Genomic DNA, 26,995 nt, shown 5'->3' with positions numbered 1-26,995 from the left:
CTAGGACTGTCAGCATGCCAGAAGTTCTTGCTGTCCTTACTTCACAGGAATATTCTGCTTCATCATTCAGTAGACATTTATTGATGACAAGAATGCGCACGGCTCCTTTAGATATGATATCGTATTTTTTGCCCTTCTTAATTTCAGCACCATCTTTAAACCACTGAACCTATATTCAAGAAAAATCAATTTCTTTTTCAGTTATCATGTTGTTCCTTCACATGGATGTCCTTAAGAGGGACTATGAGCCCCACCCCCAAGTTCTTCTGAAAGAACTGATGAGATTTTATATAATAAAGAAGGACCAAGGTAGTAAATGTATATATAAGTAAATTCAAAAGACAAATAAATTACCAATTACTGCTAAGGAAGCTTCTGTGATGCTAACATTAGTTATTAAAATAATAGGATCATATAAGTTTTGCCACAGAGGGTCTTGGACAATCACACAAACCAACTCCTTTGATGTATATATAACTAAAATGCAAAGCTAAAGGAACTCGCCAATGGTAGTTAACATCAGAAAGAAGTACATTCAAGTTGAGACATATGAAATTGTTTTTGATCTAAGAAAACAGAAATTTCATATGGTTCAAAATAATAATACTGAAATCTCTTGTGAGTTCAGTGTTTTTAAGCAATACTAAATAATACTAAAAAGAGAACAAAAAAAGTACAAATTTTATGCAAAAAATCTTTAACCTAAAAAGTAATCAGAGAAAACTCTGGCTAATTTCTTTCTTTTTTAATTTTAGCTCAATCAAAACCAAAATTGTTTCACAAGATAACAGGTATATAATCACTGACCTTAGCATTTTCTCGGGAAATTTCACACTCAAACCGAGCCATTTCTTTTTCTTTAACTTGAAGATCGGTGAGTGGTCTTAAGAATTCCACATGAGGAGCTGTAAGAGAAGGTCATTACAATTTAAAATGAGGTTTCTGGAAATATGTTCTGACATTTTTATGGTACATATTGAGAAAAGTGAAGTCTTTGGAAGGCCCTTTCCATGTTAATAGGCCATAACTGACTTTGAAATCACTTGGAGCTGCCTTTTGGGCATGAAGCTTTGCTTTTTGTATCTTACAAAAATTATGCAGCATATTATATGTCCATCTTTTTTTTGAATAACTAAAAAAAAAAAAACAACTTCATTGATGCTGCTCCAGAGTTAAAAGCTATCATTTGTCAAAGGAAACACCAGTAGAAAAAGAAACATGTCTTATTTAAGGCAGTCAGCAGTCTTTGAGAAATTAGTAGATTCAATGATAATACAGCTTGCAGCTACATGACCACACTGTCTGTGGTTAAGAAGCACGAGTTATTGAAATCACACAATTATTATGCTAAGTGAGATTAGCCAGTCACAGAAAGTGAAGGGACATATGTTCTCTCTCATACGTAAAGGCTAGAGAGAAATTGGGAAACAAAAGTAACTTTAGATCAATGAGGAGAGATACCAGTAGAATAGTGGAAAGGGATTTGGGGAGAGAGGGAGGGTAGGGGGAAAAGGAGACCTGATGAAGGAAACAGCTTAAATAATGCTATGTTCATTTATAAAGTTATCAATAGCAGCCTCAATGACATGTGCAGAAAGTGGGAGGGGTCAAGGTGGGGTCCAGAGGGAAACACACCAAGTACCGTGTACATGTGTTTCTGTCACTCTGAATTTCATTGTGATGGATAAGTACAATGCACCAAAAAGCATATTTTTTTTTTAAAAAGAAAAGAACATACATTCAGCTTTTTAAAAACTAAGCTTCAAAGGTGTCAGGCATAAAATCTATAGTGCAACAAGCAATGTGTCTTGCATGGATGGCAAGGTGACTTGGCATTTTATATCAGTTGTTTCTTTTATCTCCAGAATTCATTCAGCTGCTGTCTAGAACTGGGGAGTTGCCTCCTGCTGCCCCCCCCCTTTTTTTTTTTTTTTTTTTTTTAAAGAGCTCCTTAAGAGTCCTTTCCAAGATGACCCTTCCTGGTCAGTGAGATTCTGGGACAAATGCTGGCTGACAGGCTTGAAGATACGCCATTGCAGCTGGGTCTTCTGGGAGTGGAGTCGATGACAAGGGGGAGAAGGAGACCCAAGAAACTACTCTGACTTGAGCAAAAGCAGAGAAACCACAAAATGAGAATAACGCAGTACAACATGCATGAAGCACAATCAGAGCCGCTAGGTCACGTCGATAGATGAGAGGCAACTAAGTTGAACCAACAAAACTGCACAAAAAAATGAAAACCGTAATTCCTAGACAAATGAATGAGACAACTGAGCTAGCATGCAGCATTTTGGATTAAGATGTTATTTTTGCCAAGGTAAGGAGTAATGCTAAAAACCATTAGAAAACTCCAAAGAATCCAGGACTCAAAGAATCCAGGCCTGCTCCATCTTCTCATCCATTCTTATTCTCAGAGACTGAATGTTGTGAATGGGCTTTTTCCTATGACAGCAGTCCAAGCCTGCTCCTACTCAAACTGAGATTTCATGCTCATTTTCTAATGCATTTCTCATGCCTGAAAATTCATTTTCCTTCATATGGAAATTTCATTTACTTTCTTTTTTAAAATCAGGGCCCCTGGTTTCCCCTATTTATTCAGTTTCTCCTCATCCATATCAGGATATTCCTACAGAGGGCTTAGGAAGAGCATCTCTGCTCAATACTTGGCGAGACTGAAAAGACCCATAGGGAAAAATGATCAATGTCTTCTATCAGACCAGATGCACAATAAAGAGTTTTGTAAAAAAACAAAACAAAACCAAAAACAAACACACAAAGCATCAGGCGAGGTCAGTATTGATAATATAAGTTGCCAAGAAATGTGACCAGGTCAAGAAGAGCATGCCCAAAAAGTGTTTCATTGTTGTTGCTGTTGATGTCCATATAAAGAGTTGCAAATGTAAAGTCCCATGTAAGAATACTTACGCACGACATTCAGGTTACAAGAGGTCTTAAAATCCTTAGCATCACAAGTATATTTTTTGATATCCTCTGGGGTACAGCCATGTATAATAAGTTTTCTGACCCTGCCATCAGCAACAATGTCATACTTCTTGTTTTTGAGGATTTCTGTCCCATTTTTGAACCATTTTACTTTAGCATTCTCTCTGGATACTTCACACTCCAGTACTGCAGTGGCTTCCTCTTCGACCGTCTGGTCCTCAAGAGGTTTAGTGAATTCAACTGGGGGTTCTGAAAGAATTATACTCATTAGCCAGAGAATTTATCATTCCTTCTCCAAGAATTTAATTACCTCAGTTTTCCTCTGGCATTTACAGGGCTTTTTCAAATTTTTTTCATTTGTAAGTTTTGATTTCACTCATATTTTCCTCTAATAATGATGTTTTATCATTATTTGTGTATACAGAGGAAAACCAGTTTTAGAAACTAGGAAACATCAAGGAAATAATAGCCAACTCTTGGTAATAAAGTGATAGATAAGTCAAGTGTGGTAGTGCATGCCCTATAATCACAGTATTTGGGAGACTGAGACAAGAAGATCACAGGTTCAAGGCCAGCTTCAGAAGCTTAGCAAGACTCTTAGTAACATAGTGAGACTCTGTAACATAACAAAAATTAAAAGCGCTGGGGATGTAGCTCAGAAGCAGATTGCCTAGAGTTCAGTTCCGGGTAAAAACACACACACACACACACACACACACACACACACACACACACACACACACAGAAATCTAGTTTGATAAATCTTCCTCCAGCTGTTTCTTTTAACTACTCAAACATACAATTAAAAAAGTGGAATCAGAAAAAGGAAGTAAAATCTTTGCTAGTCATTTTTTCATTCATTCATTCATTTGTTCATTCATTCATTTATTGAACTAGGGATTGAAGCCAGGAACTCTTGCATGAAGCAATGACCACTAAGAAACATCCCCAGCCATTTTATTTTACTTTTAAAATTTCAAGACAGGGTCTAACTAACTTGCCCAGGCTGGCCTTGAATTTGCAATCTTTCTAGCTCAGCTTCCTGAGTAGATGGGATTATAGGTGTGAACCACCTGCCCAGCTAAGCTAGGCAATTCTGACTTAACAACAAACAAACAAACAAACAAACAAACAAACAAACAAACATATAGTCTGTGAAGGATTTTGTAAGGTCAAAAGGTGAAACTAGACTTCTGGAAATTTGATTGATTTTAGTGATTTACGGTACTCATCATATAAAGATAAATGAGAGTTGGCATTATTTACAAACCTCTGCATTGTATATGCACTTAAAAGTAAGACTTGTAATTACCTTTTACAAAGAGATTGGCTTGAGTTTTGAAATCCTTTGCTGTTAGTTGGACTTCACCAGCATCTTCTAACTTTACATCCCTCAGGGTAAGAGTATGAACTCTTCCTTCTGAACGTGTGACCACCTAGGTGATTTTCAGAAAAGCGCAGTTTAAGAATTTGTTAATCATAATATAGCCTCATTTAATTCATTTAGATAAACAGTTGAAAATATTGCTAAGTTTGTTTGTTTGTTTATTTATTTATTTATTTATTTATTTATTTTTGGTGCTGGGGGGTTGAACACAAAGGCATTCTATCTCTGAGCTACACTCCCAACCCTACTTTTTAGTCGTTATTTTGAAACAGGTCTCAACTAAGTTGTGGAAGGCCTCACTAAGTAGCTGAAGCTGGTCGTAAACCTGTGGTCCTCCTGTCTCAGCCTCCCAAGTCATGGGATTACAAATGTGCACCAACATGGCCAGCTCTTTTTTTTTTTTAAAGTTACATATATGGCACATATGTACTTAAAATAATTTAAATAGTTTTGAAGACTTATAAACATTTTAGGCTTTCATAGTTGGTTTTCCATGAACTTGCCAAGAACAATTTCTCTTTATATTTGAGATCTTTTCAATATATATGTATTTATATCTGTATATGTGCCTCTACTCTTCTACTGGGTTTGTATATGTAAAGGAAGAATTGAGAAAAGCTAGAGAAGGAAGAAAAAAATGATTGTATATGTCAAGTTGAAAGTTGATTTTCTTTCTATTTTCTGTTTCTGAAAGCAGTTCTTATGTTCATGGTATTTATGATCTACAACAGTGTACCAGAACTCTTTTTTCTATTCATTTTAATAATCAAATTTATTTTGAAAATCAAACCTTCAAATGAAATAATTTTTACAATTTTTCAGTTTTATTCAAGACTGCAATGAAGATGTTGGCTCTTTCTCCCTTGTACTGTGTTTGAGCTTTTGTACTAGGAAAATCAGGTATCAGTATTGCTATAGATAAGGCCACTCTGACAATAAGACAAGAGGACTGGATCTAGTTCTATAATTCAAAATTCCTAAAAAGCTGCACCCGTAATCAAGACTGATTTTGCACTGCTTAACAATTTATCTAAAATTAAAACTTAGCTAAAAGTTTCTGCCAGTGGGAATATTTATTAATAGCTGCCAAAAAGGAAAAACAAAATCTGAATAAAGTTTCACTAAAAGATGTTTTTCTTAATTAAGAGCAAGCCATAATTATTACATAATTTCCTTAATAATTGAGAACAACCAAAGATATAATAATGAACAATAAACAAGAGAGGGTAATTAACATATATTTTAGCAAAAAGGCTACTCATTTAAGGTGAATGAAGATAAAGCTATTTAGTGATGCTTCAATATAATTTTTGAACTACAACCTGTGGCTATTTAAAACAGTATCTTAGTAATAACCCACTTTCAGGTCATTGTATATATTTGAAAATTGCTTCATCATTTAAATTCTCCTGAGGCTAGGCTAGAATATTTTCTTCCACCAAGTATATTGCTTAGAATGCAGTGGTTCTCAATAAATAGCAGGCATAAAATATAGTTATTATCTTGACTATATTAAAAGAAAAAAGAGGAAAAGTAATAGATATGAAATAATCAATAAAACAAATGTCAGAGATTTTATTGTAGCTTATGTAAGGATGATATTAAAGGCTATCCTTTTAAAATATTAACTTACAGTAAAAGCATACTGCTTTAACACTATAGGCATTATAACTGACCAAACTATTTAAGTTTAAGCAGAAAATATCAAAATCACTTAAGACTTAGCAATTCTTTCTTGGATTGATGGCCAAAAATAAGCACACACACAAACCAAAACTAAAACATAGCTTATTTCTAAAATTTTCCCTTTCTATTGCCTATTTCTATAACATTTTTGTTTATTTGTTGAAAGCTAAAGATTATGCAAAAAAGTGAAGATTAAAAGGCCTGAATTAAATTGATAAGTACAAATTTATTTTAATAGACAAAATCCAAACAAAACCTGGAAAATGTAATAAAATGACATTATTCAGTTTATATTTAAGTTGCTTTTTAAAAATATTTAAGTATGTAAGAATAAGTTCACTACAAGATGACAAATTTTGGGAAGCCAGAGTTAAGGATTAAGTAGATTTAGCTCGAGTTTAGGAGGGAGAGAAGACCTCTAGAATTTTGGTACATGGATCCTTTCCAACTCTAGAAAAAACTTCAGTGACAGTAAGAGTTTTATTTTGTTTTTGTTTTAGTAAAAGAAATGTGACTAAAGTTTATTAGCAACCTACATTTTAAAGTTAAATAATACAGTTTTTACATTAGAATAGAAACTATTTTTGAGACTGATCTTTTAGTAAAAAGCTCTTAATTTAATAAAAATATCTAGTAACACAAGAATATTATTTATCCTTAAGCAATGTCAAGAAGTTACAAAGCACCAGGCGTGATGGCGTTCATGCTTGTAATCTCCGCGCTTGGGAGGCAGAAACAGGAGGATTGTGCAGGTTCGAAGCCAGCTTTGCTGGCTGGCTTAAGAGGCCCTGTTTCCAAATAAAAATATAAAATAGGTCTGGGAGTGTAGCCCAGACAGAGGTAGAAGGGTTCCATCCCCAATACTGCCAAAAAAAAAAAAAAAAAAGAATTTACAAAGCTAGAAAATACCTTGAAAAATCAACTGAGTCTCTGCCTTTACACATGAAACTAATTAAACCACACGTAATAGAAAAAATGTAATTTTAAAACAAGCTTGAAGGTGGAGATGCCCTCATCACTTAGTTTAGTATTTAGAGGACTTTGCTATAAGGGAAGTTTTCTGAGATACAAATTAATTCTCATGCTACAATTGGAATGCACGGCTGCTTTTTGTTAGCTAATAAAAAATGGAGACCACCTGCCTATTCTTGTCTGAATGATAGGCAGAAATTACCTATCAGATAACTTCTATTGATCACCCTCTATTTATTTCTATAGACTATTGTTTTCAGACATCTGTTCATTGGAACTATCTTCTAATACTTCAGCAAACTTTGTGGGGTTTTGTTAAACTGAATCCCCTTTTAATTATATTTCTTTAAGTCTTCAAAGTTTTATTTGCATTGAAGCCTCGATACACACTCAATATTATTTCTGAAATACTGAGGAAAATGCCATAGAACAATGTACTGTCCTGTGATTTCTTTCCAACCCACACTGGACATCTTCTACATATTTTATTCAAGACTTTACAATTAATGATGATTATCAAGATAATGTAACCACATCCATTTGTTTTTCTTGGGAGGAATACAAAATTTATAGGTCAATTTAGGCAAATTTTATTTCAGTCCTATTTAAGTAATTGCCTGAGGTTTTTTTTTTTTTCCTTATAGGCAAAATAATCTTAGGCCTAGAGAACTTTAGTAAAAGCTAACCTCAGGAGCTGGTCATTTGCCCAGACTTCTTAAAGTATACTCATTTATGCATGTGGAATCGCAACACCCTTCTTTCTTGTCAATGCCCCCAGCTGCACTTTAAATAGTCCACTTGCATTCCAGAATTTGCACAGCCCAAAGCACTTGAGGGTTAAAAATAGCTTTGGAAAAACATGCTTGAAGAGCAAACTGGCTCAGAAGTTATCTCAATTACTTGATCAACTGCCTGAAATGGAATTCTAGTCGTCTCCCCTTAATCCCCTCATATACAGAACACTAGATATCACAAAGAGAGTCTTAAAACTTCGTGTGCACAGTTGTTCCAAACCATCCAGCTAGGAAGACTTTTTTATCCTTCCTGTCTTCTAGGTAGTCAAACAAGCTAGCATTGGTGGCAAGTGAGTGTTTGCCTTTCTTCAGAAAAATTAAACACCAATCATATCTTAAATTCGTATTTATGTGTTACAGTGTCAGCAGTAATCAGGCCAGGGAGGGCAAAAGGGAAGGGTGGTGGAGAAGTTATTAGGAAGAGAAAAGAATAAGGAAGGCACAAGTAAAGACAGAAGAGCCCAAGAGGAAAAGCAAGGGTAGGTAGGACCAGGCACCCATACGCCTGCTTTTTACCTTATCGCTGGGCTCTAGTTTCTTCCCTTTGAGATACCATTCCACGGGGATATCCTCATAAGAGAGCTCGCAGTCAAAGGTGGCTGTCTCCCCTGCAGTGACTGTGACGTCCTTCAGAGGCCGCAGGAGACCAATCACTCGCGCTTTGCGGGAGGAAAGGAAAAGCTTCGCATTACTCATCTTGTGGTTCCAGAAGAATAAATAGAGTTAGCTATTAATCTCCATTGTTGCTTTCTTCAAGAAGAAAAAAGGCAGTGCTTTAGCTCCCATGTGAACAGGGCTTAATGGTGCAGAGAAGGGGAGAGCTGAGGCCCGGAGAGTGGGTATTTGTAGGGCCCTTTCTTTGGATGTACAGGTCAGCAAGAAACCCACACTGCATCTGTCTCTCTGCCAGGCATCAAGTTCCTCTTTCTACATAAGGTATGTGGCTTCCAAAATAACTAAGACTCTGATTGGGAGACGCCAAGGGGCCCCAGTCACACAGCCTGTCTGTATCCATCAGCTACTTCACACCTTCCAAAAATGTTAGCCTGAAGCTCTTCTCCCTTCTCAAGTCTGAAAGGCCTATACCGCAAAATTTTTCTTTTTGGTGGTACTGTCATACAACCCTTGAGGGATGGAGGTTCTGAGGTAGAGTCTTACTATATATATGTTCATTTGAATGAAAGGATTATAACGAAAGGGCAATCTGACTTGCTAACTTTTATTCCAATGGCAAGGTCAATGACAATTTCAAGACTTTAGAATTTGAACCACTTTGATATTAGGATGTCCAGTAAATAAATATAAGAAAGCTGGGTTTTGTACTTTAATAATATTTTGTAGTAATTCCAATTCATTTCATTTGTGTTCTTTTCCCACAAATGTGAGTATTTAATTTTTAACAAAAATACACAACACTTACGCTTAACTCGAAGGTGGGCACTAGATTTAACATTGGCAGCTTGGAAATCCACCCCACCAGTCTGGTCTAGGCGACAGTTATGTAAAATAAGGACATGTATTTTGCCTTCTTCCTTAATTTCGCACTCCTGTACCAAAAAAGAGAAAACAGTCTTGTAATAAATAATTTTGAGATTATTTTATAAGGATAAAATATCATAATTAAAGAAATGCTACAGACAGCTGGTAAGGAGATTACACATATTACATTTGTTAAATATATTTACTTATTTATTGTGTGTGTGTGTGTGTGAGAGAGAGAGACAGAGAGAGAGAGAGAGAGAGAGAGAGAGAGACAGACAGACAGACAGACAGACAGACACAAAGAGAGACAGAGAGAGAAAGAGAGAGAGAAATAAGTTTATGAGTCCTATTGGGAAACAACATTTCTCTAGCTGTATAATTCTGAACCAGGTAGCTGCTTCACAAAACACAACATACTGTGCTGGAATAGAACTAACTTAAAGTTGACCATCTGAGCCATTCTGTCATTGGCTAAGGGTCTGACAGAGAATCTGATACCATGTTTTAAATGCCCTTCATGCACTCTGACTTTTCGCCTGTCCTTTTTTATTTCCTACAACTCCTCATGGTGTTGACAAGTCCAGAAATAGCCTTACAGGTGTTTGGAGCAGCGCCTCTCCCTTGAGCTTCCAGTTGGCATGGATATCATCTTCAGAGATTTCGGTTTCAAAGCGGGCCGTCTCAGTCTCCATCACCTCCACACTGTACAGGGGTCGCACCAGTTTAATTTCCCGATCTGGAAAGGTGAAGAGTATCAGCATGTGCTGTTAGCCTCTGGCAGAAATAAACCCAGTGGCGTCAAGAGTGAAACTCATGGAATTTCCTTACCTTCAATGTCAAGCTTTCCAGAGGTCTGATCTGTCCCACAGTCACAAGTATACTGACCAATGTCGGATTTCAAGGCTTTCTTTAGAATTAGCATGCGCTTCTTGCCATCTGCCTTAATAGCAACATTTTTAGATGGCTTTATTTCTTTCCCATCCTTAAACCACTTTACTGGTGCATCTGCTTTGCTGATTTCACACTGAAGAATGACTTCATCCTTCTCGACCCCTGTGTAATCTTGAAGTTTTCCTGTAAAGTATGGATCTCCCTCTGCAAGTCAAGTTAAAAAAAACAAAAAACAAACCTCGATTAACCATCTAGAAAAACAACAATCTCTTAGAAAGCTGAAGAGGCAGCTCACAGAGTTTTGAGTATATTTAAAAATTGAATAGCATGTTCATGTTTAAAAGCGCTCTAAATATCAGAAATAATTGTTACATGGGATTTTTCAAGATTGATACTATCTGTATTATATTTTGAAAAAGTTTAACAGTAGATTAAAAGATCTGTGTTTCAAATTCTATATAATTATGTATTCCTTTATTTTCATCTAAATTTCTAATTTTTAAATAATCCTATTATGTATCATTTACTTTTAAGCTTTCAGAGCCACATTATTTTTCTTAGTCTATTAATAGTCTTTAATAGTGTCTCTTTATATTAAACTTTGTATTTAATTTGTGAGTGTGTGTGTGTGTGTATGTGTGTGTGTGTGTGTGTGTGTGTGTGTGTGTGTGTGTGTGCTTGTGGTTCTGGGGATTGAACTCAGGGGAGTTCTACCTTTGAGCCATATTTCTAGCCCTATTTTGTTTTTTATTTTGAAACATGGTCTTGCTGAATTGCTGCATATCTTACTAAGTTAATGAGGCTGGCCTCAAACCTGCAATCCACCTGTCTCAGCCTCCAAAGTAATGGTATTAGAGGCAAGCATGACTATACCTGGCTATATTTAATTTTGCTATTAAAAAGCCAGAACAAATAATGATTAAGTTATAAATTTTTATTCTGTCTTATTAGAAACTTGAAAAACATTCTTCTGAAACAATTTTGATAAAGTGAGGAGATAAAAAGATCAATAACTAATTAAGAGTTTTAATTATGACTCTGGCTCTTTTGTGGGAGTAAGATAAAACCTTCATTACTTTAAAGTCCTCATATTTTTAAGGTAAAAGTACCAAAGAAATGTGTCTGATAACATTTGTGATAGTTTCTTAATGACTAGGACTACTTTCATGCAATATTACACTTAGAAGACTATTTCGTATATAAAGGATATTCCAAAAGTTCCTGATGGATTTAATGCAATGCAATTAATTTTTAAAAAGCACCTACCAAGCACAGTGAGTTTAGCTTCTGAACTTATCCCCATAGCTTCTACTTTTATTTGGGAAGTGTCATCAAGAGACAGGTCTTTGAATGTGATGGAGTGTGTTTTCCCCTCATCGTGCATGGAGACCAACTTGCTGGTGTGCAGGCGCTGGTCATTCTTGAACCAGCTCACTGGGATGTTGTCATGGGACAGCTCCACAGTAAACACGGCACTTTCCCTCTCCTTTGCCGTTACATCCTTGAGAGGAGTAAGGAATTTGAGCCGAATTCCTAGCAACAACAAAAACAAAAAGTTAAAAAATTAAAAAAACCACTTCATTAATTCTAGCACTATAACAAGAAAATATGAAAATAAAAACAACTGAAAAATCATTTTCGGCCTATTTGATACAAAGTTCTACCTTCAATGATCAGTTTGCCACTTGTGCGTTTGTCTTCAGCTTCAAACATGTATTTTGCTTCATCTTCAAAAGCCGCCGACTTGATGATCATCGAATGCCTCGTGCCATCCTTTATAAGTTCAAACTTGTCATCACTCGCGATTTCCTGGGTTCCTTTCAGCCAGCGGAATGTCTTGGGCTCCCTGGATACTTCACACTCAAACTTAGCCTCATCCTTCTCGAAGACTTTGACATCACTGAGAGGTGTGATGAAGATGAGTGGCAATTCTGAAAGAAGGGGACAGTGGGGACCAAGTCAGAACATGCTTTCTCCCAGGACCCCCGATCAACTCAGGGTCTACAAGGAAGTTTTGCAAAGAAAATACAAAGATGTGCCTGGCAGCTGAGCATACCTTTTACTTTCAAGTTGGCTGCAGATTTGGCATTGGCGGCCTGGAAGGAAACCTCCCCAGTCATATCCAGCTGACAGTTATAGAGAACCAAAACATGCTTCTTCCCATCTTCAATGATTTCACAGTCCTGGTTAGAGTAAGGGTTAGAAGAGAGTATATTGTTTACATAGGCGGTTATTCCTGAAAATCATCAGAGATTTTATATGTTCTCTCCCATCCACACCTAAACGACCAGGAACCCCCTCCTGCCTGACCAGCTTATCTTGACTTACAGGGGAAGCAGTCAAAGGCTCTCCTTTCAACTTCCACTGGCCATGAACATCTGGCTCAGAAAGTTCGATTTCAAAGCGGGCTGTCTCGCCAACAAACACTTCCACTCCATACAGAGGCTTTTCCACTTTTATGAGTCGAGCTAAAAATACACAGAGCTCCATTAGTGTGAATGAAGGAGTCAGCGGCAGCTTTGGAAGCAGTGAAGCTTAGATTTGGGGCAACTTACCCTCGACGTTAACGTTTGCCTTGGTCGTGTCTGTGCCGCAGTCACACACGTATTCGCCTTTGTCCTTGAGTTCCGCCTTTTTAATCTTTAAGATGCGGCGCAGGCCGTCCACCTTGATGGAGTGTTTGGGTGAAGGTACTATCTCTTCCCCGTCTTTGAACCATTTCACTGGCACATCTTTGCTCACTTCACACTTCAGGATGATCTCGTCCTTCTCGACTCCGGTTTTGTCATGCAATTTCACAGTAAAGTAGGGATCGGCCTCTGTCAAAAACATTTGGCAAATGATCAGAAGAATGTGAAAGCTATAAGTTGTTAAAGAATAGCAGGTCTAGGCTGCTTCTTACTACCCACCCCCATTGTTCAGAAACTGGCCCTCTAGTTGGGGCCAGAAAATTTACCTAAGACTTTCAGGTTTGCCGTGGAACTTAGGTTCTTGACTTGAGCTCTTATCTGAGATATATCATCCAGTGTCACTTCTCTCATTTCCAATTTGTGAGTCTTGCCTTCAGAAGACATGAGTATTGTCCTGGTTGTGTGGAGCTTAACATCATTTTTGAACCAGACTACGTGCATTTTTTCGTGAGAAAGTTCACAAACAAAAGTTGCTGTTTCACCTTCTTTTACTGTTTGATCTTCAAGAGGTGATATGAATTTCAGTCTTATACCTGCAATGCAAGCATGGATCCTATGTTTAGAAACAAAGTTTACATACAGAAAAATTCTACTCAAATATGCCTGGGTTAAAAGGACCTGTTTCACATGGTGTTTACATGTTCTTCATTTACAAATTTCAGAGTGAGAGAGAGAGTGTGTGTGTGTGTGTGTGTGTGTGTGTGTGTGTGTGTGTGTGTGTTATTCTGACTTTATTATTAAAGTATAGGTTCTGTCACTTTCAAAACTTGGTGTCTTATCTTAAAAGTTATATATGTGTGTGGGATATCCTATGTATGGGATATCCCTGTCAAATCTTGTCAGCTCTTACCTGTAACAAATAACTGTGCTGAGGACTTCTTGCCCTCCACTTCGGCAGTATAAACCCCTTCATCTTCAAACTGAGAATCATTGATAACAAGAATATGCTTCTTTCCATCGGCAATGATGTCAAATTTGTCAGATGCCTTAATTATATCAGGCCCTTTAGACCAGATAACATTTGCCTCTCGGGTAAGGACACATTCAAATCGAGCCTGTCTCCTTTCTGGAACAGTGACATCCTTCAGGGGTATAGCAAAGTCAAGTTCGATTTCTGCAAATCAAATGTTAAGAATGAGGAGTTTCAAAGTGCCAAGGGACAGGAAATGAGGTTGAGTTCCCTCAGTGAGTTTGAAAGCCCCCTACCTTTCACTGTTAGAATGGCAGTTGTGAATGCATTCAATGCCTGGTAGAGGACTTCACCAGCTTGGTCCAGTTTGACTTTGTGCAAAGTTAAGAAGCGCTTTCCACCTTCTGCTTTGATCTCACATGTCTGAAAAACAATCATTTTAGTTAGCATTTGCACAACATAGAGATGTTACAGACACAGATTTCTGTAGAGATTAATAAATACTACTCATAAAGGTAGACCAAATATCTCCTGCCTTAACATTGTACAAAATTTGTCCAAGTTATACACAAACAACACATCCATTTTTTCCCCTTGCAACTTAAGGATCCCCAAGTGATCCTGTTATTATTAAACCAACTCCAAGTATAGAATGTTATTCCATAGGACTGACAAAATGGACAATCACTCACAGGTGAGGGCCGTAGAAGTTCTCCCTTTAGCTTCCACTGTCCGGGAATGTCTTCCTCGGAGATTTCTGCTTCAAAGCTGGCACTCTCTTTCTCATAAATGGTGACATCCTCTATTGGTTTGAGTAGCTCAACTTCACGCTCTGTATTGGACAAAGTTGAAATACCATCATGCTTTAAACACTAAAAATGGTTCATGTTGGTGTTGGTGGGTATGTTATTTAGCCTTGTGCATACACAGAGCTTAGCTTTCAGAGCAACAGGTAAGATTTTCATACCTCCAAGTGTCAGCTTTGCAGGGTATCTTTTTCCTTCAATTTCCACTGCGTATTCATCAATATCTTCTGGCATAGCATTCTTAATTTTGAGGAATAGAGTTTTCCCCTCTTTCAGGATCTCTGTCTTTTCTGTTGGTTCCATGGGGATTTCATCATATCCTTTGAACCACTTCACATTTGGAGTGTCCTTTGCTATGTCGCAGGTGAAAACAGCCGTCCCTTTGGGCTTCACGTGCTGATCTCGTATGGGTTTCACCAGCCACTCTCTAATGATTTCTGTATGAAAATGTGGTCAGAAAAATGATTATAATTTGAATAAGGAATATAAATAGCTTCCTTTGTAAATTTCAGAAAGAGAAAAAAAATTACACAAAAGTGGACATCACAAATATGCCGTGGTCTATTGGTGTTCCTCCTCTTTCATAAGGTACAAGACTTCTGATATTCAATACTGGGAACTCAAGTTCTTCTTTTTCTTAGTGTAATAATAAGCAGAGCAAAATTGCTTACAAAGTGCTAACCTACTACTATTTTTTGTTTGTTTGTTTTTGAGATAGGATCTTATTATGTTGCCCCAGAACCCAAGTGATCTTCCTCCCTCTGCCTCCCAAATACTAACCGACTACTTTGACGCAAGATGAACATTCCAGGTTGTTGGCGTTTTCCACCATCACTGTGTATGTCCCAGCATCAGTGTCATCCGCATCGTTGATGGTCAGGGCCCGCATCAAGCCAATAACGCCAGGCACAATTCGGCCGGGTTTCTCCACCACGATCTTCCCATCCTTCCTCCAGACCACATCGCGCTCTTTGTTCAGCTCACAGCTCAGGTACAATGGCTGTCCTTTGACCACTGTGACCTCCTCCTCCAGCGTTTTCACAAAACGCACGGGAAGTTCTGTGGAGAATTTCAACATAATCAAAATTTGCCAGTGAAATATAACTGGGAACTAAGAGTTTTTTTTTCCCTAAAACTCTCTAATAAAAGTTACTGCTAAGGTTTACTCTGTAAAGCTGCATAAAGGTCCTGTTCAAAAGACTGGAAATTACCTTCTACAATAAGTTTAGCTGTGGATGTCTTTTCTTTATTTCCCAAACGTAACACGCAGGTGTACTCCCCGGCATCGGAAAGTTGAACATCAATGATATGCAGCTTTCTGTCTTTGCCATCGGCAATGAACCTGTGTTTTGGGCTCTCACGAATATTGCTCCCATCTTTCATCCAGGTTGTAATTGCAGTGGATGGGGAGACCAAACATTCAAAGATTGCAGAAGAGCCCACGGACTCTGCTTCTGTCAAGACGATGTCTTTGATTTCTTTCACGAACTTCAGTGGCACAGCCTTTAGCTGGTAGGTGAATGGGGCTTCGTCGGGGGGTTTTTCCCCACCACTTCCTGGCCTTAACTTTTTCCTTTCAGCTTCAATTGGTGAAGGAGTCTTTTTGGCTACACCTAATTGAAAGTAAAGTGAAAAGTTGATTTGGCATCTCCAGAGGAGTCACCAAGTGCATATTGGGCTGCTTGATGGCTGACACCAGCCGTAAAGCAATGAGAAGACAAAAACAGACAGGTGAATACCAGGCAAGCGAAAGGTCAACTGAACTTCGATTGCCTTGTTCCAGACAGGAAAATGAGATGACAGAAGAAACCCATGAATCATAAGCACACTTCATTTTCCCAAGTTTATCTCTCATGTATAAATAAAGAATGAAGTTAATAACTTATAGCGTTCACTATGCTGAAATTCAGTTGGTGATATACACAATACCTACTTGAATAATATTAGAGGGAGATTATTTGAAATATCGGAAGGCATACTGGTTTTAGCAGAATCAATTAGAAATAATAAAGCTTATTTTAAATTTAGAAATGTTTTCCCTTTGAAGGTAAAGTTCAGGAACTCAAAGAGTGAAAGGTTACAGTGCAGGTATGAGGGCTGTCAATCTCACCTTTGATGGGACCTTTGGGCTTGGCGGCTTCCTCCTTTGGTGCTTTGGCTTCTGAAATAAAAAAAGAAGACCCATTATTTAAACAATTTTCAAGCTTTTTCATGCTTAGCAGTTAACCAGGAGAGGTTATCCAAACTTTTTATCCTAAATGTTAATGCATAAGGAGAAATTTATTTCAAGCACATGACTTCCATGGAGAATACACTGATACTTCCAAAAGGCATATTCTGTGGTTGCTGTAACCAGGCTAAATTGCCAACATATTTAGGATTAAAAAGTTGTTTCAGCAAGTGCTTTTAGTGTCTTTCCATTTCTGGAAGGCTTACTGCTGACTCTGAGGAAGAGTTTTTACTTTTGCCTTGCTATGCAATGTGTTTTACATATTTTTGTGTTGTGCTGGTTATGTGAACCAAGAAATTAATTTTTTGTTAGCAAGAAATCATTGTAGGAAAAAGGGTTAGTTACTAAAAGCCTTTTTCTTTGTGTTTAAGCAGAGCAGACAAACAAATCCAGGGAAAACAAAGGAAATTATCTCAGTCTATTACCTTTTTGTGAACTAAAAAAGTAAGAATAATGCCCAAAATCATTGATGCAAATGATAGAATGAAGCATAATTATTAAAAGTTAAACCACAATCAAAATAATATATTTTATGTCATTAAACACAATAAGCCCCAAATATTTTGAGATGATTTTAAATAAAAATTTAAAAAGGTTAAGTAACTTGCTGAGGGATTTTATATATCAATGATTAATAATTCTATGCCAAATCAGTTTTGGTTTTGAAATGATTACCCAAGTGATAACTACTAAATAGTTCATATGAAAATAATTAAGTACTTTGTTTGAACGTGAATAGGGTATACCATTAAGCTAGTATTTTTAAAAAAGTTACTATTTTAAAAAACTTTCAAACAAGTTTGCTGCCCAGTATATCCACCGGGCATGAGGGCACACACTTGTAATTGCAGTACTTGGGAGGCTGAGACAGGAGGATCACAGGTTTGGGGACAGCCTCAGCTACTTAGTGAGGCTCTGCAATTTAGTGACACTTTATTTCAAAGTAAAGAATAAAAAATAGGGCTGAGGATATAGCTCAGAGGTAGAATGCCCCTAGGTTTCATCCCCAGTACCACAAAAAGAAAAGAAAAGAAAAAAATGTTATCCTTCTAAAGCCTTACATAGAATTTTTTTACATTTAAAAAATTTTTTATTGGTGCGTTGTATTCATCCATCATCATGGGGTAAAAAAAAAAACTTGTGTAGACATACATGAACACATCACCCAGTTAGCCCCTCCCCAATCCTCACCCCACTCCTTCTCCATCCCTCCTTCCCATGCTTGGCTTAGTGGTTGACTACGATACGAATAAGTACATCGAGTGCTTTAGAGAGTTTCCTTCTTCCCCACTACCACTCCCTCAGTTAGGTTTTCTTATTTGCTCCTCTGCCTACAGAGGAGCAAAATCCTTTTTCATCTAGAGTTCCTCCTATGACCCATTTCACATATCAGGGAAAGTATCCGATTTTCTTACTTTTTGTGACTGACTAATCTCACTTAGCATAATGTCCTCCAGTTCCATCATTTCCCTATAAATGATGCAATTGTGTTTTTTTATGCCTGAGTCAAATTTCATTGTGTACATATCCCACAGTTTTGTAATCCATTCATCTGTTGATGGACATCTTGGCTGGTTCCATAGTTTGGAAATGGTGAATTGTGCAGCTATGAACATAGATACACATGTATTAGTTTGGTAGTTTGGTTTCCTCTCTTTTGGGTAGATACCCAGAAGTGGTTTTGCTGGATCAAATGATAAATTTGTTCCCATTCTTCTGAGGATTCTCCATACTGTTTTCCAAAGTGGTTGCACTAATTTGCAATCCCACCAACAATATTTTAGAGTTCTCACTTCTCCACATCCTCACCAGCATTTGTTGTTGTCTGTGTTTTGAATGATTGCCATTCTAGTTGGGGTAAGGTGAAATCTCAAGGTAGTTTTGATTTGCATCTCTCTGATTGCCAATGATGTTGAACATTTTTTCATTTATTTATTGGGCATTCAAATTTCTTCTTTTGTGAATTGTCTATTTAGTTCACGTGCCCATTTTTGATTGTATTGTTTTTCTAGTGTTGAATTTCTTGAGTTCTCTGTATATTCTAGATATTAGTCCTCTTTATTTATTTATTTTTGGTGGTACTGGGGATGGAACCCTTCTACTTCTGGGCTACACTCCCAGACCTATTATATATTTTATTTGGAAACAGGGTCTTTTAAACCAGCACGGCTGGCTTTGAACCTGCATGATCCTCCTGTCTCTGCCTCCCAAGCACAGGGATTACAAGTGTGTGCCACCACGCCTGGTGATATTAGTCCTCTTTAAAGGCTGAACCATGTGGGTTTTAAAAATTGTGGTAAAACACACCTAACAAAATTTTACTATCTTAGCTATTTTTAAGAGTGCACTCAATTGCATTAGGTACAATTAGGTTTACTATGTTGTGCGACTGTCAACATTATCCATTTACAAATTTTTTATTATCTCCAATACAAAGTCTTTAAAAAAAGAAAAAGAAAAAAAGCAATAATTTCTGTAGGACACAAAGGAAATTTGAAGTGTCATGGATTTCTATATGTGTGTTCCTAAAGAGTACCTGTCCCCTTAGTTTTTAATCAGCCTTAAATGTATTAAATACTTAATCCCAAAACTGTATGAAAGAAAGGATGACAAAGAAGGGGATTCTATAGATGAGCAAATATGGCAACCTGAGGGGATGGGAGGGGGAAGAGGGAAATTCTCTAATGTTTATGATGTACATTAACAAACATATTAAAGTCAATCACTTAACCAAGCATGAGAAGGAGGGAGGGGGAGAGAATGGGGCGGGAATTAGGTAAAGGCTAATTGGGCAATGTGTGCATGTATGTCTCCACCATCTTGTTCTCCATTAAGATGTATGACTACAATGCACCAATAAAAAGTTAAAAAAATGTTTTATTGGAGCAAAAAGAAAGCTTACACCTTAAGAAGCTAGCATTTAAAAGGAGAGAACAAAACCAAAAGCAAGATGAAGACAGAAACTAACAAAAAATTAAAAAGGTAATAAAACAGAAAAACAAAAGTTCAATTTGGCTTTGTAAATGATTGGAGGGGGAGGGAATGGGGCAGGAATTGGGTAAGGGCTAAACTGGGTGATGTGTGCATGTATACCTCACCATCTTGTACTCCATTAAGATGTATGACTACAATGTACCAATAAAAATTAAAAAGAAAAAGAAATGATGAATTGCAGGTATGTACTTTCCAGTGAAAACACAATATGTACCCATTGGAGGAGATAAGATGTGTAAGGTATGCTAGATACAGAAAGCATAAAAATTTTATCATATACCTCGTATATTGAAATTATGCCTATATTTTGATGTAAAGAGGGCTTTAATTTTAATGGTGTGTGATTGTTTAAGGGGCTTGATGAAAGCAAGCTGGCAAAATGAGAACAATGGGATAAATACCTGCTTTCTTTCCCACAACAGGCACAGTCACTGGGGCAGCAATGGGGGTTGGTGCCGGCTCCACAGGAGGCGCCTTGATAGTTTTCACTTCTGTGGAGAGATGTCCACTGAATTAATTCCATCCATTTTTCACTTCCTGCAACCCTATTTGCCTTTCTTTTTCTTTCTTTTTTCTTTTTTTTCCTTTTTTTTTTTTGTGGTACTGGGGATGGAACCCAGGGACATTCTAACTCCAAGCTACATCCCAGCCCAATTTCTTATTCTTTATTTTGAAACAGGGTCTCACTGAGTTGCAGAGGGCCTCACTAAGTAGTAGCTGAGGCTATCCTCGAACTGTAATTCTCCTGTCTCAGCCTCCCAAATGCTGAGATTACAAGCGTGTGTCACCACACCTGGCTCTATTTGCCTTTTTTGATATAGCTTTATAATCCTCAAATAACTAGTGTTCCAGGGAATAATACAGTGAGCATCCTGAGACAGTATCTTTTTTTTTTTTTTTTGGTGGTACTGGGGTTCCTGGAAACCCTTCTGCCTCTGGGCTACACTCCCAGACACCTATTTTTTATATATTTTATTTGGAAGCAGGGTCTTTTAAGCCAGCGAGGCTGGCTCCCAACCTGTGCGATTCTCCTGTCTCTGTCTCCCAAGCGCGGGGATTACAAGCGTGCAGCGTGCACCACCATGCCTGGCTGAGACAATCTTTTTTGATGTGGACTGACTTCCCTTCCCTTTCCTTGCTAACTACTTTGTGGGTTGCAGCTGGAAGGGATATAAGGCTGACCCCAAGAATCAACTTTCTCACCTGGCTCAGGCTTTTGTTTTGGCTCAGGTCCAGGAAGAGGGATTGCTGGCTTAATTTCAGGCACTGAAATAATGCATAGTAATGAACAGGTTATCACAATATTTTTGAAGTTTCTCACAAAGTCAAAAGTAAAATTAAGTAGACTTAGACTTAACATATCTCAGAATATGAGAATTTATACAAGTCTTTGATCTAAGCTAATTTTTCATTTTAAACAAAATATTAAAAAATATAGGAAGACATTTTTATTGGTTTTAATGTTATTATGCCCATGAATATACTTTTTCCTAGCAATATATTTCACACATGAGTCATCATTAGCAAATTGTGCCAGAGAGCGAAAAATAAGATGTAGGTGTTAAGGTCATGTGTTCAAATCTAGATGTCAGTGAAACAGTTTTAAATATTCCATAGTTACATATTTAGAGACAGCTAAGAAAGTGCCAGCAGCTTTATACCTTTTGTTGGTTCAGGTCTTTCTCTTTTTGCAACAGTAGCTGGAGGTGCTTCAACCTCTTCAACAGCTTTTGGAGGTGGTTGTGGTACTTTAATATAATAAGATTATTTTATAGTGTTAGGATTTGAATGCTTAGAAATCAATTTATCTGCAATATCAGACTGAAATTGAACATTTTCAAAAAGCTGATGGCTTTTACAAACATCCTACGTTTTTCTTAACTAATTTTTCTTTGTTTTTTCTTGACTGTGCCTCAATTAATTTTTTTTCATTCAATCTACTTGCTTCCCATCCCCATTAGTTTTCCCCTTCTAAATCACTGCTATAATCGTTCTCGATGATTACACACTTTGAGAATGGGCTAATGATAACAATCAACCCACTTACATGCCCCCAAATATCCTGAAATATTTTAATCCACCCTCCCATGAAGTTATTCTAAAGCCAACTTGATTATTTCAGTCATTTATACAAGAGGGACTTAAGTGACAAAGGAATAATAATACTGAGGTACAGTGAAATACATGAATGGGTTTGGGGATTACTACAAAAATATTTAAACAAAGCAGACAATGGAAAACATACATTACATACAGATGAAATATGGAGCTATGTTTACACTTAATTTTGTTCTTGTTTACAAGATAAACCTTTCGTTAAATGTCCATTTTATTAAAGGGTAATTTCACAAATGGTCACTGAGATTCCTACCTTCTGGTTTTTTAACTTTTTCTAATTTTTTAGGTTCTACTTTAGGTTCTTCTTCTTCAGGTCTCTTTCTCAGAACTTAAAAAGACAAAAAGGTTTATATGTAAACCAAGACAAAGTAATGAGGATGATGAATTAAGCTTGACAAATGCAAATAATGTGTAAAGCAAAGAAATTGAAAAACATGCAAGCTAGTGCCCTGGGGAGTTCACATTTTCATTAAAAATGCTTTCCTCCCTCCGCGCCCTCCAAATCTCCAAAGTTTGTTATTTTCGTTCACATAGTACACTGAGTCACTTTATTTCTTTTAGAGAGTCTATTCAGAGATAACTATATGGCAGAAATGGCTCAAAGTTTAAAATGAATAACTGGAATAGCAACAAATTGCAACAATAATTCAATGTTGCAAATTATTAGGACATCAATAATTTTAGGAGAAGATAATGTTAAAACTTGATTCTTCATTTAAATATCTTGTTCCTAATCATTCAATATTTTGTAGGAAAGAGATTCAATTTTTTAAAAAAATATCATTTATTAGTTGTGGTGATCCTGTGTCATACTTTAAAATTGAATGCTAGCTTCAGTATTAAATAGTTTTGGGTATTTAATAGGTTTAGTGTATTTTACTACATAAATTTAGTTATCAAAATTGACCTGCATGATCATTGTTGTTAGTTTAAAGTATCAATTTAGTTATGTCTGTTAACATTACAAATTTCAAAGTACTGTGAATGCTCACAAAATTTTTATCTTATTTTTAAAAAGATTCAGAAATGATAGTCTCCTTAATTTTCAATAAAACTATAACCAAATTTTGGTACATAAGAAATTTAACTCAAAGAAATTAAGAGACAAATATTTTGTAAGCTTTCAAGTCAACATTTTTAGACACTTAGATACCATAGTTAAAAAATACTATACCGCTTTTCAGAACAACTTCTTCCTTTGGCTCAGGTTTAGGCTCAGGAAGTATTTTGCGAACTTTCTTTTCAGCTCCAGGCACTTAAAAGAATATGAATTCAAATTTTGAAGTGAATTCATATAAAAATGAAATTTTAGCAAGAAAAGTGTCTCTGTTAAATAGCTGAACTATATTGTATCAAGTCAAATTTGTGTTGCATATAAATTCACTTTAAAACCAAATGATATAAATTATTGCCTCTGCAAACATCTTTACAAAAATTCAATTACCTTAGTTACAGGTTAATATATTCATCTTAATGAGTACAAAAGATATTTTTATAATGGTTTTATAAAGTCTGAGGATTATCGACAGCATCTTTCCTCTAATCTGCATGCTGTTACCTCCCTGACTGTAAAATCCCTGAGATAATATTGGCAGGAGTTAGTGCCATCATTCATTCCTCTCCATTGATGGGCAGAGAAAGCCTTAATGTTGGAGAAAGGCCATATATCACTTTCTCAGAAGTGTCTTAAGGTCTCCTATTTGGAGACTATAGAATTACAACTCTAGTGTTAGAAGCTCATTTTTCATAAACAAGTATTTCTTGAATTGAAATTAAAATTCCACACACAGGAAGTTATGAATTAATTTCTCTTTGGATCTACAGTGAAAATCAAGCATGAAAGATATTTTTTAGAGCAGCCTCTTGTTTCTGTAATATCCACCCTTCCCCATAAGGAAACAAAAACAAAACTCTTAGTGATTATGAGACACTTTACGTCTCTACTGATATTAAAACCTAATTAAAAACATTTATTTGTACCATGTAACATATTTGTTTACTCATATGAAATCTGAATTTCTTAGATATTTGTATAAAAGTTTCTATTTGGTACTTGAAGAAAGACATAATTTATTAGATCATTTTTATATGATGAAGATAAACTTGCTTAAATCTTACTTCAAAAATTAAAACATAAAAAAGCAAAATATATTTTATGTCTTATAATGTCAAATATTTTCAGTAAAAACTTTACAGTTATAGATTAAATTTTAATCCATGACAAACTGTGCTGTTCTTTAATATTCTTTGTGAGTTACCACTATTTTTTTGGTGTGTGTTTATGTGTGTGTGTGTGGGGGGGGTACTGGGGATGGAACCCAAGGGCATTTTACCTCTGAGCTACACCCTACCCCTATTTTTTTTTAAATTCTTTGTTTTGAAACAAGGTCTCACTAAATTTCAGAAGGCCTCATTAAGTAGCTGAAGTTGTCCAAGAACCGAGATCCTCCTGTCTCAGCCTCCCAAGTACTGGGATTACAAGTGTGCGCCACCACTTCCGGCTTTCAATATTCTTAATGTGTAACTATTTTCATTAATTGAACCCACATCTCTAATTAATGTAAATTGGTGGAAAAATATACATTTCTTCTACTTATACAAAGGACATGGTAAAAAGATATTTGTGCATTTCTTTATCCATATGATTATTTAAGAACTTATTGATGTTTGAGACCCAGGTGCAGAATACATTGTTGTCCTACTGTTTTTCAAGTCATGATAAGCCATTAAATGCCATTTTAATGTTTACTATTTAATGTACATGATACAATTATTTTGTAATGTCCATTTTATGAATCAGGAAATATGAACTTATATGAATGATTTTTCTAAATTCTAAAGTAATCTAAAATAGACTCAAATGCTGGGTCTGGATGTGTTGATGACAGAACATTGCTAGTGATTTAACTTAGTAGAAATATGAAGTTTGTTTATTTATTTATTTATTTATTTATTTATTTATTTATTTATTTATTTATCTTTGTGGTACTGGGAGTGCAACCCAGAGGCTTTCTACCTCTGGGCTACACTCCCAGACCTATTTTATACTTTATTTGCAAACAGGGTCTTACTAAGTTGTTGAGAGCCTCACTAAATAGCTGAGACTGGCTTTGAACCTGTGTGATCCTCCTGTTTCAGCCTCCCAAGTGCAGGGATTATAAGCATGTGCCACGATGCCTGGCAAAGTTCATTTTTAGTGGATGTTTTTGAGACTTTCATTTGTCTTTAAAGTTTAATTTTAGGTGGGAAAAAAACTATTTAAAGAAAAACAACTTCTGAAAAAATGAATGACCTATAGTGACAATGAAATTTTCCTAAAGTGTGAAATTTGTACATCTAAGAGAATCTCTTTGAATTGGCGAGAAGAAAGTGACAGGGAAGTCACAAGGAAACCTCTGTGAGTCATTTAACAGAGTACAGGAAGAGGATATGGCTGATAAGATTTGTAGTGCTTTGCATACTGACTAAAATGATGATGTCCAGGTGAAACCCCAACGCTTACTACCACTTAGCATTTTAACCTAAGATGTCTCTTGATATCAATTTCATCTAGCCAGTAAAATGTGATATTTTTAAGCTTAGATAAATGCAAGTAGACAGATGGAGATAAGACAAGGATAAATATCAATTCATATACTGCATGAAATTGATGAGAGACAAAGGAAGCAATGCATATGAGCCAGGACCATAAAAGCCACAAAAAACACAATGAATGAGACTACTCTACTACTGGGATCATTAAAAAAAAGAAAGAAGAGGGAGAACATTCTATAAAGACAGAACCAAAGTCAGGAGGTATATGAAGGGATATTGTATATGAATGGATTGTCCATCCTATGAAATACCTTTCAGAGGTGTAAGCTCCACTTTTTCTGGAACTTCAGGTTTTTCAGGAACTTTCTTCCTTGAAACAGCTTTAAAGAATAGGATCTTACTTTTATTATTTGTATATTTAATCTAAAGTAAATAATCTTCTTACTCCAAGAATCAAAACCAAGCTTTGCTTATAACCAGAAAGCATTAATTACTCCAAGAATCAAAACCAAGCTTTGCTTATAACCAGAAAGCATTAATTACAGCCAAGAACAGCCATCAAAGAACACACAGAAGAAATGAAACCATGAAGATAGACTGTAGTTTTGCTCCAAAGTCGAATTCTAAGTTAAGACTGGCTGAGAAAGAATTTTTATTTGTTAGAGGAGGAAGAAACTTTCCTTTGTAAGTTTTACACTAGAGGAAATGTATTTCAGTGTGTTGCTGGATAAAGTATCAATGTAGATGTGTAACGTCTTAGGAGGTGCTCACCTTCCCTATGTCAGACCTAAAACCCTGGAGGGTTGTAGAATGGCAAGAATCACTATACGCAATGTCTTATTTGTGAAGATTCTGGCTTTGTAAACATGCAAGAAAGTGATATCTAAGATTTTATCTAGATTATTTTAGATTGAGAAATCTCATAACATGGCAAATAAGACACAATCTTATAAAAATTGTAATAATTTTTTTAGTTTATTTCAAATCTCTTGTAGATATTATTGTAAAAATTAAGTAATACTGCATCAATTAAAAAGTTAAAACAAAGAATAAAGGGAAGTTTAAATGTGAAGATATGCTGGTATCAAATATGTGAATAACCAATCTTTCTGGCTATCCCAAGAACCACCATAGAATCTACAACTGGGTTTCTATTAAGTTTCCCACCCCCCAAAAAATTAGAGGAGCAGCAGCGGCATTCACATGTTTTCTGTTCATGATAATATGAACACACAGCAGTCACTGGACACACAGATATATTACTCATATCTAAAAGAACATGTCATTCTTTAAGAAAAAAGTTTTTGCTTTTACATAAATGTGTTACTGCAATATTAAAAGCATCTTGTAAAGATTTCTTAGACACTCCACATGCATAAGACTTGAGGGTATGCATAGCAATCAGGCTTTGAAATAAAAAAGATGTTCCTTCCCACTCCATGTAAGAGAGTTAGTTGGGTAGGCCTAGAATCCAAAAGTCAAAGATTATAATGGTGAACTGCCTGGTATTTAGGGTGGCAGGCAGAGCTTGACAAGGCAAACCAGCAGCCCCGGGGCC

At 36.3% G+C, this 26,995-nt stretch overlaps 1 protein-coding gene across 1 annotated transcript in view; it reads right to left on the bottom strand.

Moving 5' to 3' along the window:
- TTN (titin) overlaps positions 1-26,995 on the bottom strand; it is a gene marked incomplete at both ends in the record, with an annotated part of 282,804 nt that overhangs the window by 98,460 nt on the left and 157,349 nt on the right. Inside the window, 27 exon segments of the mRNA XM_080689373.1 lie at positions 1-169; positions 808-905; positions 2,926-3,192; positions 4,256-4,379; positions 8,299-8,441; positions 9,203-9,329; positions 9,861-10,000; positions 10,093-10,359; positions 11,422-11,688; positions 11,820-12,086; positions 12,212-12,338; positions 12,484-12,623; positions 12,711-12,974; positions 13,112-13,378; positions 13,696-13,959; positions 14,052-14,178; positions 14,448-14,587; positions 14,723-14,998; positions 15,342-15,620; positions 15,773-16,174; positions 16,672-16,722; positions 20,187-20,276; positions 20,989-21,051; positions 21,447-21,533; positions 22,157-22,231; positions 23,078-23,158; positions 25,749-25,817. Coding sequence (XP_080545499.1) covers positions 1-169; positions 808-905; positions 2,926-3,192; positions 4,256-4,379; positions 8,299-8,441; positions 9,203-9,329; positions 9,861-10,000; positions 10,093-10,359; positions 11,422-11,688; positions 11,820-12,086; positions 12,212-12,338; positions 12,484-12,623; positions 12,711-12,974; positions 13,112-13,378; positions 13,696-13,959; positions 14,052-14,178; positions 14,448-14,587; positions 14,723-14,998; positions 15,342-15,620; positions 15,773-16,174; positions 16,672-16,722; positions 20,187-20,276; positions 20,989-21,051; positions 21,447-21,533; positions 22,157-22,231; positions 23,078-23,158; positions 25,749-25,817 — 4,671 coding nt within the window.

The sequence above is a fragment of the Muscardinus avellanarius genome, assembly GCF_963383645.1.
Source record: "Muscardinus avellanarius genome assembly, chromosome: 2".
NCBI lineage: Eukaryota > Metazoa > Chordata > Mammalia > Rodentia > Gliridae > Muscardinus > Muscardinus avellanarius.
The sequence above is the reverse complement of the archived record's forward strand: the minus strand, read 5'-3'. Positions and strand labels throughout refer to the sequence as shown.